Consider the following 19277-nt stretch of genomic DNA (forward strand, 5'->3'; position numbering starts at 1 on the left):
TTTCCTTTTTTTCCCCCCCCCCCCCATAGATAGACTGGGCTTGTTTCTTTTGTCTAGGAGGATGTCTTAAGAATATTTCATGTGTGGCTTGAGGTGCCGAGTCATTAAAATCTCACTGGGACAACTGACATGGAAGACACTAAGGCCATGTCCAGATGAGCATGGCTGGGCAACATATTGCACATTTCATTGTTCTCTGCACCACAAGGCAGCAGTGTGGAGGGTTTTTTTTTTTGACTGCTGGGTACCCAGGGGTCAAAAAAACCTGAGGAGAAAAAAAGCAGAGTGGTGCATGTGGCAGCAGCGTGCACTGCCCAAAGCCAGAGCCTGGCCAGCTGGAGCTGTGCTTCGCTGCTGATCAGGATCCACGTGGCAGGATTTCCACTACTGCAGTGCTGCCTCCCCAGTGCTCGCCCCAGCCTTCCCTACCCCACCTGGGGTAACTTGTCCTGCCTGAGTGCACACGTGACATAGGCATCCCCAGGGAACCAAATGTCCATGCACATCTGGATATTGTCTGAATGACTACCTCTCAGAAGTCTCTCTCCTTTATTTAAAAATGCACAATATATTATTTTCTAATGGCTTAGAGATGACATATCATTCATAAATAGTAGAGCCAAATTATAGCATCATTGATAATAGGACTATTAATTTGTATTTATTACATAGTCTCCATCACCTATTCTCTTTTTCAAAAGGAAGAGTTGTCCAAAGACCAGTTATTATCTTGAAAGTATGCATCACTAAAATAGTGATTTTACTGCCCAGATGTATTATTGATACCTTAGTATTTCATATGATGGAAATGGGAAATACAGTAGTGGTAGCCAGACATCTATGGGCCAAAAAAAATGAATCCTGTGTAGTGCTGATCTTCAATGTCCTAAATAATCCATGATTGTATAATTATTACATTTTAAATAAAAATTCAGGAGAAATTGCCCTTCCATAAAAAAAGAAAACATGTAAATAATGGATATTTATGATAGAAAACAATCCAGAGACAAACAGAATAAACACCAGAAAACTATAGTGCAGATCTGTCACCCTTTTGTATTTATTTTATATTTATAAATTGTTCCCAATTTCTCCTGCAGCAGGAAGAGTTTTCAACTACATATGCTGCCATGACTGCAAGTTTCCCCACATACCAAAAAGCAGAAAGAGATCCACCTGCTAGGAAAAAAAAATCTGAATAAGAGCAGAATGAGAATATGAAGAAAGGGAGGAAAAGTAGGGAAGCAGAACACATTTTATTAGTGACATACCTCTTTAATGAGACTCATAAAGCGGGTCCCAAAGCGCCATGGCTTGTGCCGATTACACTGTAAGGAACTGACAGTCATCTGTGGGAACTGCTGGACAGCCACTGACACCACATGAACTGCATCATACATTAAAGCAGCATCCGTCTGAAATTAGAATGAAATCAGTGCAGTGAACATAAAATTGAATGACAGGAATGAGAGGGGAAAAAATCTGTCCTGCTGTTCGATATGATGCAAAGAGAAAACAATTTGACTGCTTGTGCAGTACTGTCAAAAGCAACCTGGTTACCAAGTTCATACACCAGAAACATCAAGCTCTTCAGTTTCAGCTTTTCTTTTTTTAATCCTGAAATAAGGGCCCAATTACCAGCTATCCACAACCATTGTGGAGCACTGACATCTATGATAACTTGTTTTTATATTTAAAAAGCTGTACCTTAGAAGCCTGTATAAATCACACTATACATATATATGTCAGTGAACAAGTTATTCCCTTGACTGAGAAGAATAATGAAAAATTAGCAAAGGCTGCAGCTAAAAAGTACAGAGAACATGGAAATATCCATTTATTTCCATTTTATAATTATGGAAAAAAATAAAATCTCAAAGGTGTTCAGCATATTTGCTAATCACTTTTTCAGGTGTAAGCATAATCCCTAGGGTTGACTTGACCAATATCCCCTATAAATGAGAGACAATTTAGAATTACACTGAAACACAGATGCATCATTTTAATTGCTATCTTGTGTCCTTTGAAATAAATAGTCTGTTCAGACCCAGAATAGATTAACTAGTCTTGTTCTACCAACAGCACTGAGCCAGCTTCTCAGTATATTCTGTAATATGATGTTTTGAGAAACTAATATGCCTCTTCTACTACACCTGATAAACAGAGGAAAGCCTTCCCACCAAAACAGAAGAGGACTTCACAGACTCAGCTGGTACAAATGAACTCTATGCCATCTGCTCAGTATACCTTAGAGGAAAAGGACCTATTTCCCCTTCTCATTCACATAATTAGTGAGCTGTGAAATGAGTTCTTTAATGGATAGGAAACCTGGAGATTATTGCACTTGTCACAATACAATACAATGCAATACAAAATGAGCTTATATAGTGCCTTTCATGCAAATGCATCCCAAGGCACTTTACAATAAAACTAAACATAAAAATGCAAAAGTGTTCTGCCATTATGGATCATAAGCTAGTGTTAAAAGAGAGAATATACTTTTAGATTTCAATTGGTCTCCTGAGGTGACATTGCAAAAATTCACATAGGAATAAATCCCAATTTTAAAATAGCCAGTGCACTGGTTTGGGAGATAATCCTAAGCAGCTAGCAGGTTTGTATGGAGACTGCAACCCAGAAAATACACAGGTCCCAAATTGCTCACTACTTTCTAAGTCATTAGAGAGCTTTTAAGTGCAAATTGATATCTGACAAAGAGCCTATGAAGCTCCCAAAAGCTGAAGTAACATGCTGAGTCTGCTTTATATGAGTTAAAATACTGGTGGCAGCATTTCAAGTTAGAGTCTAGACAACAATCTCTCAAGTTAACCATAAAATAAAGTACTACTTATTGTTTTGGCTCAGAAATGCATGCACTGTGGTCTTCTACTAACTAACTACATTCCACTAACTAATGAAGAGAAATGTTGCACACAGATCTCCCATAGCAATTGGCAGTCAGAAGTCTTTCCACAGTGACCATCACAGTTTTCAGCAGAGTTTGGTAGCCATGTTAAAGTCAAAAAGAAAGTAGGACAGGGTGGCACCTTAGGGACTAACTGGTTTAAAGAGGCAGCTGCCCTCCATTCCCCTGGCATACATGAGGTACCTTGATGACATTACCTTTATGTGGACACATGGGAAGAAATTACTAGAGAAAAAAATCTACTGGGAATTTAGTAACCGTTCCTCCATCAAACTAACACTTCAATACTCCACCCAGAAAATTCATTTCTTGGACACCATTGTGAAAGTTTGCAATGTTTCACAGTGGTATAGCTAGCCTGTATAGCTATACCACTAGCTTCTATCCTAAACATGCGAATAGATCCATCTTAGGGGACCAGGATGAACACCTTAAAACAAGTTTGTTACACTTAGGGCTCATATACATGTCACAATTTTTGCCCTTTCATGTGCTGCAACAGTGTATCTGTTTGCACAAGCAGGATTTGCCTATGTTTCAATGTCTGCCTTGTGCATTAAATTAAAACCCCTCAGATATAGTTTGGCTTGGCTCGCAGGGAATTAAAGAATCGTGTCCATGGGTTTGTTGCATGCAAAAACAAAAGGCACTCAGAGACATGTAATGAGCTTCTTTGTCCACCAGATTACAGCATTTGGGGTTCATGCATCTGTTCCTCCACTAAAGTCATATACGACATCACCTGCTTACTGGCACTCTCTACTGGCTACATTATCCAGACATCGAAATCTTGATGTAGAAGGATGAAAGAATGAACAGATATCAATTCAACATCAGTTTTACTAAGACACAAAAGCATGTGGTTTTTCTAACACTTTAACATAAATGGACTTTCTATTAGTGACCTCAGAGTAGCTGTGCTTAAACAAAAAACCTTAAAAACCAACTTGAATGCTAAACTAAGAAATAAGATATCATCCACAGAATTAATCACGTTAACCAGAATTAACTTTGATGCTTGCTGTGGTGGCCATTAGACCTATTAGATAAACCAGCTCCATTATTCATGCAAACTTTGTTTCATTAACCCATCCTTCTCAGTAAGCTTGAAGTTATACTTGTGCTTAAGTACTTTCTTGAGTAAAGATGGATTCAGATACACACTTAAATTCTTTGTCATATTGAACTAGTATTTTCCTTCCCCATCTCACTAGGTGTGTATCTTGATTGACTGAAAGTGAGAGACCCGAAAAAGGAAGCAGGTAGGCAGAGCTTATGTCAGATGTGAATGGCTATGGTACCTCTACAGGCATTCCCACCTCCTTAACTTAACCTTTGCAGATTTGCAGGCAGTGAGACGTTGACACTTTTGACTCTCCTACCCCACCTTGCCCACCCTCCCTAGTTTGTATCTAGGAATTGTGTACAAGTTTGAGTGATTATCTGCTCTGAGACCGGGACAGAATCGTCCCCATCAAAATTTCATGATACATTTATAAGAAGGTGACTGTTTCAGCAATTAGAATATTTTAAGCAGACTTTGAGGCAGAACATCTATGAGTGATGACCAAGGTAACTATTGAATTTCAGAGTCTAGTTAAAATAATCTCATGCAGAAGAATTTCTGACACAGGACAACAAGGTGCATAATGAGTTGGGAAATTGAAATGAGTGTTTTTTTTTCTAAAATTCTCTAAAGTTAATTTCAGCTCTCTAAATTTGCCAAACATGATGCTACATATAATAGCTGATGTGTGCCAGCATTTAATATTGAAATGGACCAGGTCACAGGTGTTCTGACCTAGTGATTAGGCCACTGAGAGAAGGCAGGAGCTGGGAGCCTACTTTAAAACACAGGATAAGTCAGAGTTTGGGAATCAAGTTACCAGGTTTCAAAGGGAAACCCTAGACAAACTCCAGAACACAGGCTGGGACAAGGTTCAAGAGCTAATACCAAGTGACCAGATTCAGAGGAAAGTCCAGGGGCCGAGTCCAAAATGTAGGCAGAGTCAAAGCCCCAGGCACATGTAGCCCACTAGGCAATTAGCTCAGACTGGTTATAATTGTTATTTTGTCACAACCAATTTCACTCATACCCTTCACTGTATTTGCAGTGGGACCAACAGTTATCTCCTCCCAGGTGAATGAATTACCAAAGCCTCAGCCCAAATGTTCTGCCGTCTCAATTCTCTGAAACTGGACAACATGATGATTCAGTACAAATGTTTTCCACTACAACAGCAGAGAAGCTAACACAATCACAAAGTGATTCATCCAGAACAGAAAATAATCCCATATTCAGTTGAGCAACATATTCTCCTTCTTAGTTCCATTCTTTTACCATTCTCCCTCCTGCATTTCTGTATGGATATTATATTTGTCTATTTTAATTATGTGCATTTGCACAGAAATGCATAAAATTGCTGAAATACTGCTTGGTAAGTACCACATAGATATTTGGAAGACAATGTTCATTCTGCCAGCTGTGGTGGGCATTTGATGTAGCTGGAAGTAGTGAAGAGGTAATGGATAGGGAGGAAGTCTTAAGCAGGAACAGTATTTCTAGTGCTATGCTTTTCTTCATCAACTCCAGAGTGTTGAGAGTTTGGCTTTTTTCCATGGTTTTTTTTTCTTTGTGGTGTCAAAGGACAGAAGACAGTTTCTAACATCTAGGTACTATGTTTTTTTTTCTCCCATACCAGAACAGCCATTGGCAATGACAATGTGGGAATGGAAGAAAACTATAGCAAATGGAAGTGGTTTGGGGCTGTGTACAGATTTTTGAATATAAAGTGGAGGAAAGGATGAAGGTTTATCACCAGCTTTGTGGGTGAGAAAAGCCACTGCAGGTATCATATTCCACCTTCACCCTTTCCATCCTTTATTGGGTATGTTGGGGACTACGCTGATCTTCAGTTTTGGGGGCTGGAAGGGCTGTATCCTACATGGAAAAACCGACAGTGTGGCATGGATTTGTTTCTTTTCTCCATCTGGAATCCAGAAGGCCTGGCTTTAATGGTCTCATGTACCTGGTAGATCAGAAAAAGGACTAATTAAGGACTCTAAAGTCTACTGAGATAATTAGTCACTATCTGGCCTTGAACTTGAAGCTACAGCCTGTCAGTGCAGATGCTCATCTCAGGCTTCCGCAACATAGTTAGACACCTAGACTACTCACTCAGGCCAGCCCTAAAGCTTCCAGTCTAGACTAACCCTCTGCCCATTCCCTGTTACTCATGTATCTGGCCAGGGTCAGCTGCCCCTCCACTTCCCCCATTTAAACCCCTGACCAGCAACAGAAAGCATCTGAGCAACAGGGCTCAGTCTGACCCTGGATAGTGCAGCCTGATCTTCTGGGTTCTCAACCTAGTTTGCTCTCTAAGTCCTTCTACTCTGCCTGATCTTCCAGCTTCTTGACTTGGTTTAAGACCCTGCACTTGGACTGACGTCCTGGCTTCCTGACCTGGCTTGTCCCTAGATTTTGCTCACTCCTCCGGACTCAGGTTGGTGATTTGATTCCCCAAGTGGCCTCAGACCCAGCTGCCCATGACAAGTGTGACTGTCACTAAGAAGCCATAATGAGTATTTCTTCCAACTTTGTGATTCCCCTCATCTCATCTCTCTCACATTAACATGGAGAAAGGGAGGGTGACTGAAGCAAAAGACCCCAATCTTTGTAGACTTTAGAACAAGCATGGTAAGAAAAGTAAGAAGTACAATTAACATGTCTAGCTGAAACAAGAATGAGATCAAATTAAATTGAGCAAAAGGCCTGACAGAAAACATGATAAAAAGAGGCATTAATATAAATAAACCAAATTTAATATTGCTTTAGTTTTAAAAATGTTACTATAGCACTACTATAGTAACTTTTAGCTATAATAAATGTTTTTTGTGAAATGTCTTAAGTAAATCATAAAAAAAACCCCAGTTTTTTAAGAGACCATGAAATAAGATTTTTTAAAAGGGGATAGTGATAAGAAACACTCCAAAATGATGAAGGAGATAAGAAACTGCCCCTTTCAAAGACTGTAATTTCCACAAAGATATAAATCACTGCTAATTGACATCTTTCAGACGAGGGGAGAAATGGTTTAGTCTGGTTTCCAAAGTTGGTATGTAAAAAGGGGATTTAGATAAACTAATCAGAAAACATTTGTTCGAAACAATCATGTACAATTATGGGTTACACACTGGAGGGAAGTTTGGAGAACTCTGCAAATTCAAACGCACCTGCTTCCAGTCTTCATGCCATCCTCCTCCTCCCCATAGTCTCCCCGGTCAATATAGAAGAAAAATCAATACTTTGCTATCACGGGTAGCCAGAAAAACACTGGAACAAGTATGCATTCTTGTACTTTTGAGGTATAAAATCTGTGCTTTGGACTGTAGACCTGTCTCTTGCCTCTTTTATCAGCAAGCCTGATTCAGTATGGCCATAGGGAAAAGCAATGGCCTCAAGCTGAAGGAGAGGAAATTTATGTTGGAGATTAGAAAGAACTTTCTGACTATGAGGATGGCTAAGCATTGGAACACTCTCTCTAGAGATGTGAATCTCCATCCCTGGAAATTTCCAAGAGCAGGTTTTCAGTTTTCAAGACAGACCTTGACTGGGGTGATTTAGTCAGGAATGATCTGTTCTTGAGCAGGGAGCTGAACTAGATGCCCTCATGAGGTCCCTTCTAGCCCTAGTTTTTTGTGAACGTAACCTACCAGTGCACTTGTAATACAGGTCACAGAACACCCAGAAAGAGACATCTCAGGCAGGCCTAACAGTATAGAAGGTACCATACTTCCACAGTCAACCTCAAGCCCATAGTACATCACGGACCATTGGAGCCAGTTGAGGTACACACTGAAACAACAGTGATGGACAGTTTGAGGTGGTTTACTTTTGTTAACTACTATTTCTTAAAGTAAATTGTTAACTTTTAACCTTGCCATATTGTGGTATCCATGTCTCTTTTTTCTGGGGGCACAGATGGCTTAATAAACTAAATCTGTATATTATATTTTTTTCTGAGTACAAGGAAAGTAGAAATATAATTTTGAGTTTGGGGAGTGGTATCACAGCCAGTTAACTGTGTGACTTTGTTCATATGTCAATATTTCTGGCCTTCTCTGGTTTTAAGATGTAAAAATATACATAACACTTTAGAAGGCATCTACTATGTGTGTATTATTCCCATGTAAAAAAAAAATTCATGATGTAGCTATTCTAGATTAAATCAGTTTATTCTTTCAATACTTCAAAAGAAGAACCACTCCCCAAACTCAAAATCCTGTTTCAACTATCACTGTCCCAAATCAAAAACTTTCTAAACCATAATCTTCAAATTTATTTTAATAATGTTAGATGCAATTAAAACACGAACTGGAGGACTATTTTATTGCCCCCAAAATAATTCATTAAGGTTTTATCTATTTTCCAGTACATTCAAGTCTTGTTCTCAGCTATCTACAACCATATCTCCTGCCTTTCCACAACATATGTCCTACTTTTTCTACATTAACCTTCTGCAACAGAATGCAAGAAGCACATAGGGGAGAAGGGTAATGAGCAGACTGAACCCAGAAGTACAAAAACAAGAAACTTTGACAGAGACCTTCCAAATAGTTCTCAACATTATCTCTTCTTCTATGTGTAACTGCATAAATACATGAAACGGGATGCTGAGGTGCCGGTGGCAGATGTCCTGTGCTAAATAGTTTCACATTTGTGAAAACACTTGGTTGGGAGTTGGGGGAGGCACAGTCAGACCTCCGTAGTTCTACTGCATTTCCCCCCACATTCCCCCCACCACCACCCAAAACAGGTCCTTCCCAAAACTGGGGTGTTTGCATTAAGTGGGGAGTCAAAATTTCTGCCCAGAGTTGGAAGCATCATGATTTGATTCCTACCTCATAATGCAACAGCTGTGGTATTGGAGTTCTCCAATGCCTCTGAAGAAGCCTGCTTAACTCATGGCTCATTTTTCTTCATGCTACTGGTGTTAATGATTACCCCTCCTTTCTAATGGTCTTATAGTCTTAAACCTTTTCTGGAGCAATTTTGCTATCTTCTAGCTTCTTCTGGTTTCCCTATTTCACAGCCTTTTTGAATCTTTTCCAAGTTGTAGATCCACCCATGGAAACCAGTCTGCAGCAGCAGATAGGAATTCACTTGTAGTATGAAAGAGAGAATGGATCTGCTGAGGATTAGGCTCTGTCTCTACTCTATAGAGCCACAACTCTGGAAAAATCCTTTTTCTTCATTTTGCCTACAGAAATAAGATGTATATTATATTTGGTGATATATTGTATTTGAGAAAATACAATAATTTAAAGATGCTTTCTAACAAAGGAGACTGAAGAGGTTGGTAATTGGGAGATGGTCCCCCAGTTAAGTAGTAGATAGACTGAAGGACTGCCAAGGATTGTTTGCTGCTCCACATAACATTTGTTCAGTTCTTATCATTCATGCCTGACTGTCTTCATTGAACACAGTGGTCACTTAGGCCCTGATACTCAGAAAATGTTCTAGGAGCAGACTGGATTGCTTCTGGAGTCCGGGTCACTACAAATGGTTATCAGGTTCTGGCTAAAGAAGCAGGGCCAGGAAATATGCCATAAGACATACTTGTAATGAAGATTTATAAAATATTATAGCTTTTCTATTCAGAGTTTCATTTAAGTAATGTAATTATGTTTTACTTATTTACTTTTTCACTAGTAAAAACCTGCAGAAATGTATGGCCTCCTGTTTTAAAGAGGTTCATCAAGAAACTCTCTAAACTAAGTAGCACACTAAATAATTAAGTACCCATGGGACAGATAAGCTTAATAATTTGTTTGATGCTTTTACTGACCTAAAGAGAAACAGAGGTGATATTGAAGCATTCTTAGCAGTAGTGGCTTATTTCCAAAAATCATAAAATTCTACTATTTATTAACCATCAATATATAACACAAAATTATACCGATAACTTTTGAAGTAAGCAAATTTTTTCCACACAATTTGAATAGCAGAATTTCCACCCCCCCCACTCAAATCTAAATGTTCCAAAAACTTGTTAGTTATCTAAGCCAACACCTTACTAGTATAGAGATGTCCTCTATGAAGATAAGGCAATTCCAAACTTTAGAGTATCATATTTGTAATATTCTATTTACAGGTAAAAAATATTCCAAATTATATGTTTGAATATGATAGGAACATAGGATACAGGACTGAAAGTTTCCTTCCGTGTCATCAGTCCAGTCCTCTGCACTTGCAGGCAACCAAGTGCTCCAGTGCAAACACTTATATGCCACATATATGAGACAAAACACATTAAAAAGCCTAATGCATGCTATAAATAAAATGCAGGGCATGTTTAAATTGAAACCCTTTGTGAAAGCTAAAAAATGTTAAAATAAGTGAATTAGTGCCATAATAGCATGCTGACAATGGCCAAGAAGTGAAAGTTGAGAGCTGAAGGAATTTTTGGTAAGAAGGTTTAACGTACTTTAGTCATTTCTTGCCCTGTTACCCCCTACTTAACTAAAATGACTAGTCTTCTGGAGAACATATAGATGTTACACTTAGATTGACCTAACTAGGTTTAGGATGATCCAAATACCAAACTGTACATATGTTTGAGGAGTTTAGATTGGGCAAAAAATGGCTGGCCTGATCTAACTTAGTTCACCTGAGGGTACACTAAGTAGATTAGGCTAATTGTGCCTTACCTACCCTGAATAGATGCACACATTCAGAGCTCAGCCCCAGGACTGGAAAAGCCCAGTTGCTCATGCCTTCTCTACAGCTATACTTTTCCAACCAACCCTTCACCCTGACCAGGCTATTTTCACCCCTACTAACCTCAGCCCCACCCCTGGACAGACAACTGCCTTAGCAGACCCACCAACCCCCCTCTCCCCCTCCTGGACCCATCACATTTTCTCAAAGATCTGCTACCCCCCATCCCCAATCCCACGCACCCCTCTCCCTCCCCTAATTTATTAAGATTGCATTCCCAGAGCTGGTCCTGCCCCTGGCGAGCATGTGTACAAGTGGGACCCAATCTAAGATCATGAGGCTTAAAGTAAGCCACATGATCATAGCTCAGATTCTGGAAACATCTGCACATGCCCTAAGTTATGAGCAACCAGAAGTGACATTCTGGTTATTTGTGAAGCAGAAAAAAATATTAGAGTGTATTATTTTAATCCTTGGCAGGGTACCAAGACAACATAACTAGTAGGTCATGATGTAGGTAATCCTTCATTGTATTTTTCTGTCCCGAAAAGAACGGCAAATTCTTTTGGTAGGGTTTTGTTTTGTTTTGTTTTTGTTTTAGTTTTGCCTTTTTTGAAGTACACATTATTGTTTATTACAGAAGCCCAAGGCAAAGCTGCACACATTGCACTTGGACAAGATGACAGTGAGATTTACAGCAGTCCTTAATTCTTGTGGAGCTCACTCAAACGTCTGCCTGGCCCCCAAGGTAGCTCTGTTTCTGCATAAGGAAGCTTTCACCTACAAAAGTCCCATTGTGTTAGAAAAGTAGAGCTGCTGCCTACGGTCCTCATCCTTTAGATGACCTTTCAGGATGTGTTAATACTACAGAGCAAGGGACAAAATCAGGATGACTAACTTATATCATACAACTTCTATTTTTTCCCCTCTGTCACTGGAGGTCATAGTTGCATTCTAAACAACTGTGTGCCTAAATTAAATGTAGTTTCCTTCTATTCAAACTTAAAACCTTTACAAGTGTTAATTTCTTATCTGCATGAACTATGGAGATGCATGCTAGCAAATTCATACCTGCATTTGTTTCCAGGGTAACCAACACAAAAGTAACTAAAAAAATGAGTACAAAAAGTAGAATACTGTCCACCAAATGATTTTTAAACTAGGGTACTTTAAAATATTCCAATGTTGAATAAACAGTCCATGTAAAATGTGCATAGTTTTAATATATTCCTTTATTTAACCATATAATATATCTTGAATAGATAATATACTAAGGCTTTTGATTGGAAAGGAAAGGAGGCACTGAACTTTTCTTAGCTCCACAGGCAGCCAACTTCTGCAGAACCTGTTAAGGCTTCAGAAAAAATCTAGTTCAAAATGATATAAACATAGTCATACTTCCATATTGAAATAACAACCTATTATTTGAATAGTCACATCTATATTTGTAATATGAATACCATTTTTACAACAGTTTGGAGCAAGATGAAGTTGTTAAATCTCTATTTTGGTATGGATACAGTGCAGCTAAACCACACAGCACTTTCTCTAAGGAGGCAAGAAACTGCTACTTCCCATTACTACTTACTCCAGTGGTAGAGCTGAAGACATACTGGGAGCAGATTTAAAGTTCTTTCCATTTCCATTTCATCAATATTTCTCACCCAGCTTTGTTAGGAGATTCTGAAATGTCCGCTTCTCCTAGCTCCATGTACAGATCAGAGATGCAGGGCAGCCATATTTAAGCAAAGGGGATAAACAGCCTGAATTGTACACCCTCTTCCCACAGAACAACCAAGAACATGTTACAAAATCTTGTCCTTTATAAAGAAATTCTTTCCAGTACATTTTGCAACTCATTGCATCACAATGACATTTACAAATATCCACTGCAACTCCTTCACTGAATTCTCTCCACCTTTGCCAGTTTGTCAGTAAAAGAATTTTCACACTGTTATCACTTCTCCCAAATCACACTGTACAAATGCAACATACATTGCAAAATGATGAATTAAAAATCTTGAATTAAGTGGCAAATCATATAACTATATTTTATATCCTTTGCACCTTTTCTCCCCCTCCTTCTGCCTGCAAAAGGACTCTGTTCTCCGGTGTTATTTCCATTTATTACCTTCTCATAAAATAAATATTCTTGAAAATCCACCAAAATAAACAGAATGATGTAAGGAGTTGGGTATTTGTGAGTCAAGGGATCAGAATCAATAATTATTCTTTTTTTCCCCTGTTTAGCCTTAGTTCCAGGGATGGATACAAGCATGTGAAAGCTGGGCAGCTGCCCAGGGCCCAGACAGAAAATGAGCCTGAACATGGTCATTTTTTTTATAATTATCATCATCTCTGGTGAAGGGGGACCCAATACTAGAAGTTCACCTGGGGCTGCCAGGAGTCCAGGTACGATGCTGCCTGGTTTTAATCTAGAAGTTGATTGTTTCACCCCCTTCTAAACAGACATGGAGATGTAAAGAAAAACTAATGAATTACATGACGTGTTGACCACCTATACTGTCAAACACCTTTCTTTATTTTCTGGAGCTGTCCTTATTGCTCAGAAAATAATATAAAGCTATTACTAAAAATTACTGGATATGGCCTACTATTGGAAGGAGCAGTCAGAAGAACAATATTGCATATCAAAACAAGTAGGGTATATTTATGTTTTCTTAGTGCAGGTATTATTGTCTTGGTAGAGCTTTACAAGCTAAAAACCAGATTTGTAGGCCTTTGTGACTATACCAACATAACCAGCTGTCTTGTTATTTCCTTTGCATAAAAAAATCCTGAGACTCTGTATAATCACACTACACAACCACACTATTTGCAGCCAGAGTCACTTCATTCTAGTGATTCTTAGTCATCTGCTGGAACAGTCATCTCTTGTCACAAAGTTACACTTGAGACTGGGCAACTCTGCACTAGGCTCTAGGAATTAAAAGAAAAGGAAGGAAAGACAGATGGTATAAAGACTCCTTTCCCCTCCCATTTCTCAGGTCTTGGACTAAGCACAGCTTTGCTGGATCAGAGGTTTCAGTCCAAATTGAGAAGATTGTAAAATGTAACTATTGTAAAATATGTCATTCTAAATGTGGTTTGCTTATAGCAAAAATACATATTTTTCCTTTTCAGAAACATCTTGTTAAAAAGCCACTATGAAAGTTTCTGTGGAACTCCAAGCTACTATCCTTCCCTCCCACCTTTTCTGTGGTTATATAGTTTACAAATAGTTTATCATTGGTGGGGGAAGGGGGCATCTTAAATTTGAAGTCATCTTGGATTGGGATAAATATGGTATTTAAGTAAAAGTAGACATACAAAGTTACGAACCAGGCATTACCTCTGCCATTTGTTGCAATGTTTGCACTTCCTTTAGCATTACAGATACACTATATTAAATCCTTGTGCCCTCTCCCAACAGTCCCTGACACAAGTAGACAACACTACTGTAATATAGCCACTGACTAAAAGTTAAGGCAACAGCTGAGTATTATAGAAATGACAGTAATTGGAATGAATTTAGGCATTTTTACTTCATTTTTAGGTTTAGTCATATACCAAAAAGATGGGTTGGATAATAGAAATATTCTGGTCCATGTAGGATTATTGGCAAGCAAAGAGAAGAGTAGAGGAGAAGCCTATATCCTTCTCCTTCTTCCCTCTTTACATTTTTTTTTTTAAATGAAAAGATCAATTGCAAAATAAGAATAAGGTATGTTGGATTTTGTTCTTTACTTTTTCTTTCTGTTGTGTAACACAGTTTAATCTTTTTTCCCCCCAGCCTTATTTTCATTGCTATAAAATTATATTAGGTTTCAGGAATAAATTAGACAAAACACAGCGAGGATTTCTTATCTTTTTCAGGCTGTCAGATGGAAAGCTAACAATATTTAAGCAAGCAGCAGAAGATGGAAAAGGAAATTGTTCACATTTCATAGGTTTTTAGGCTAGAAAGGACCACCATGACCATACAGTTTGACCTTCTACAGGAAAAGTGAATTTCTATACCTTGTGCAAATTCCAACACTATGTCTAATCATTTGAAATATCAGGACATTGTTCCCGCTTCTTTGTTAAAAGACTTTTACAAGATCCTTGGAATGATATCATACTAAGCTGTATCTTGTAGTGCAACTGTTTTGTGCTCTCTTCCACTAACTTGATTATTCTTATTTTACATCCTTTGCACCTTTTCTCCCCCTTGATTATTCTTAAAACTTGATAATTCTTGAAGTGTGCTGAATGCAAGAAGAGTGAATATCTCTCTGTGTGAAGGGCTTTTCTATTTCCTCAATCTCTTCTACAAATATATGTATATACTTTCACAAATGGCTTTAATTCCAGGATGGAGTGCAAGTTCTTTCTGTTCGTGGAACTGCACCTTAAGGTTTTGCAATATACAAAATTCATCCTTCAGTAAATATTATGTTACATTTCAGGTCTCTGTTAAGGACAATATTAACTACTCAAACTTTGTGTATGTGATTAAGGATGACTCCATAAGTATACACAGGAGAATTTAAATATACTTCAGGGATTTATCTAATCTCACCTAGACATCTTGTTATACATAGTCCTGCATAAAAGACTTTTGTCATCGTGCTAACTGGCATGCTATTTTATTTACATGAGGAAGGTGGTTGGTAAGAGTAAAGCAGGATCAGGAATATATATACAATGAAGAGTCTTTGAGGAGAGAGGACTAAAAGAGGTTCGTTTCTTTGGCCAAGCAAAACAAAGGGGTTAGAAGATTTAAAAATCTTTAGCAATTATTAAATGAACTACAAACACAAAATCATCTGCAGAAGGGAGTTCGGTTAGATGAAGCCTGACAGATGCACCAATTCTACAGAACTGCATTCTACAGAACCAACATATTTCTTCTACTCCCAGAAAGCTCTCCTATTTAAGGCAATTATAACCACTGAATGAAATTAAAAAGAAATGGCTTGCAAACCCAGTTCCTCCTTTCCTTGGGTAATAAAGTCTATTGCCCCTGAAATCATTTCACTTAATTCTCACTTGCTCACACATCCCACACCCCATTTTGCTGAGTGAGATTTAATAAATCTCTCAGTCTGGGATTAAATTTTACTGTTTTATGAACTGTTAAATTGCATTGTATGCTTATTAAAGCTGGTGTTCTCTCACTTCTTGACACATTCCCAACTCCACCCTGGGGTACAATTAAACAAACAGCGGAGATTTTGTTTTCACCACTGGAATGCATTCCAACTGGGAACGAAATATGAGCATCAGCAAGCCATCAAACTATAAACAATGTGCACTTCATTTTCCAAATATGACTAAACCTGCAAACATAAACTATTTTTAAAATAGGGTAATATTTCACATGAATAATAATTATCGCACCAAGGGGAAACTGTTTAGATGTTTTTTAAGTATAGATACCCAGTGAATTTTAAACAGTGTGTTTGCTTAAGAAAATGATGTGCCTGTAATTTAAATAACAGAAGTTATATAACCTAAAGAATAGGCACAAACGATTTCTTCCATTATCATCAAAAAGTTCTCTTTAACATCAGAGAAATCAGCATTTATTGTTGTACCAGAAATCATATGGTCAAAAAAGTCAATTAAAAAAAATACCTAAGATAAATCTATTATACTGATGTTTGATGAAAATGTCATTTTATTTTATGTTTACATAATATAAATATGAGGTTAGAAAAAGAGGTTTCCTTCTGCTTCCTGAATAAAGGGAATATTTGTCTTCATACCCTCTAAGAGCAGGAGCAAGAGGAGGAAGGCCAGTCAAAGAATTCAACAAAGATACTTTGTGGTCTATGTTAAGAGAAAAAGCCAATACATTTTGACTATTAACTAGTCATTTAAAAAAAAAAAAGAAAGAAAAAAATTAATGAAGCTTTCACTTACAAGTGAAACAAACAACAACATCACATACATATAAGCATATTTCTTACATAAAAATTAATATTAACAAACTAACATTTATCACTTGAACTAGCATTCTTCATCACTGAAAAAAATCTCAGTGTTTCTGACAGCTAGTAATGCAATTTCTGGCACTGGAAACCAGAAGTACATGAAACACATTAAATAGGTGGCCACCTATTACAGCGTGAGCTAATGTGAGTTAAGAAATTTCAGAGAACCTGACATTTTGATAGCAATTAGCAAAACAATTATATGCCTAACAGAGTTCATTGTTCAAGAGTTGTAAATTGACCTTTGATAAGAATCTTGGATTTAATTTTCACAAATAAAATTCTAAGTATTTAGAATGTGCCCTGTTGCACACAGCAAAGTTTTGAGTTCAGTTTGGTGGTCAAGGACACATTATCATTCATTATCCCTAGGGAAAGCAGGCAGACTTGTGGAAGGGCCAAAATGAAGAAGGAACCAAACTGTTTAATCAACCTGTACCTTCATATTAAATTTGGTTGGATGCTGCTTCATTCAGTTTAGACTCAGAATTATGTTTGTTCTTGTTCAGCAGTCTGGTGTGTGAGATCTACCTAAAACTAAATTCCTGAATTCTTTTACTGGATATTAATTCTGAATTAGTAGGAAATCATTTATTTTGAAATTTGTTATGTGATAAGGGCCAGTCAGAATGCCTGCATTTTGCACTCCAAAAACATGTAAAGGAGAGAAACAAGTGTGGGATGAAGCTGTGGAGAAGAAGGTGGCGGATCCAGCTGTCCTTATCCAAACTATACTTACATATAAGTGCTGGGTTTCATCTATTGTGCAATGCCTTTTCTGATGACTTGATGAATACTATGCCTTTTCAGTGATAAAATAAGCATGTAATTCCATTATGCAACTATGTCAGTAATAAATGTTAGTTTTGAAATTCATACTTTAATAACATGATATGGGTAACTCATATGACTCCAACAAGGAGATTTTTAAGCTTTATCTCCATGGGAGGGCCACATTTTACGTAAGTATTATAATATGAATTTATTAAACCTATTCGCATCAAGCATATTTCAAAGAAAAACTGTAGTTAATATTGTAAGATTTTAACACATTAGGTTCAAATTATCTGCTTGTTTAACAGTTACATCTTCAGAGAACATCTCCTGAATGTCTTGTTTCCTGAGCAAGATGGGAAAAGCTTGTGTTAACTGACAGTGTAGTGTTGTGGTCAATTATAGATATTACACTTTCACCAATATAAGTGATTCGAAACCAGTCTATATCCAGAACAGAACAGAAGTTTGGCACAAAACTGATCTATACTCCTTACAACAGAAGTTTGGCATACATAAGCTGTTTTATAAATGATGGAACCTGGTCTAAGATTTGCACCCCCTCAACAAAGGGCAAATGAGTGACCTGTTTGCTATCAATCTAAACTAGGCCACTAACGGAAAACAACGTAGCTTAGATCAATTCTGCCTTGGGCTTTTTGAATGCCTGTATCTAGCCTGTGTATAAGTCTGTTATACACACTTATCCTTTATTAAAACTGTTAGTATAACAAACAAAGGAGAACACAGAACCAAAATCTTAATTTAGTAAATATTCTTACAAGCATTAAAAGATCTATTGCCTTCATTTTTTATTTCTGGATTGCAAAGGCCCTAGTCCTGAAAACTTCTTAGCAAGAGAAGCTTCACTCATCTAAAGAGTTCCGTTTCCTTCTCATAAAGTTGCATGAGTGTTTGTAGAATTAGGTCAATAGAGAATGTACTCAGCTTTTTAAAAAAATACCTTGGTGATGTAATTGTAATCTGGCTCATGGGGGTGGGGAGATACTGTTGTATGGACTGATTTTGTTTTTAAAGTGCTGCATAGTTTGCCTGTCTAAATATGAATTTTGCCATGGCTGCACGCTGCATGCATCAAGCATGGAACTTCCATAACTCCTCATAGATGCAGCTCTTACAAGATCAAGACATGCAACAGGGCAGAATTTTGTTTCCTTGGAAACAAATGTACTTTTCAGATGGAAAATACCTTTAAGTGCTAGTCTCAACCTCAGTACTTAGCTTGACAAAGAGTAGTATTCATTATATTAATAGTAGTATTCATTATAATATTTCCAATTAAAGGAATCTTTTATATGCACGATGATCACATGGAAATCTCATCCTCAGAGGCAAAACTGATACCATCTGGTCTTTGATTTTTTTTTTCCTTTTTGCCCCTTCAGAATCAATATTATAGTGACCAGTTCAACTCCAGCCATAACCAAAAGCCACATACTATAGCATATGCCTTACTGTTCAACACCTATTACACACTGGGAAAACCCCTTCTGCAGCTAAGAGTATATCAACTGTATCCATAAGCAGCTATGGGAGGTCCATGCTTGTCACACACTGTGTGCATCTACACACACATTTTACAGTGGAATAGACTAATGAGCTGCGCAGTAAAGCATCACCATCTACACATGTCCCAGTGTTAGAGCACAGTAAACTAACTAATTCCATAGTAAAATAGTACTGTCAAGGGCAGTACTATTTTACAGCGGGGTACTTGCATGCACTGAAATGCACATATAGACAGTTACAGGGGCTGCCTGGGGTATGAGGGTACTAAAGTGCAGGGGGCTGCCTGCCACCTAGCCCTGCACTTTAACACCCTCGTGCCCCAGCCAGCCTCTCCTCTACCATCATC

The 19277-nt window shown here is 37.8% G+C and overlaps 1 protein-coding gene across 1 annotated transcript in view; it reads right to left on the minus strand.

Moving 5' to 3' along the window:
• Nucleotides 1-19277, minus strand: part of GRIK2 (glutamate ionotropic receptor kainate type subunit 2) — an 805806-nt gene that overhangs the window by 398125 nt on the left and 388404 nt on the right. The window contains exon 7 of the mRNA XM_019520163.1: nt 1272-1415. Within this exon, the coding sequence (XP_019375708.1) occupies nt 1272-1415 (144 nt within the window). The remainder of the gene's footprint in view (nt 1-1271; nt 1416-19277) is intronic.

Source organism: Gavialis gangeticus, unplaced genomic scaffold (assembly GCF_001723915.1).
Source record: "Gavialis gangeticus isolate Ggan-Ray unplaced genomic scaffold, GavGan_comp1, whole genome shotgun sequence".
In the NCBI taxonomy this organism is placed as follows: Eukaryota; Metazoa; Chordata; order Crocodylia; family Gavialidae; genus Gavialis; species Gavialis gangeticus.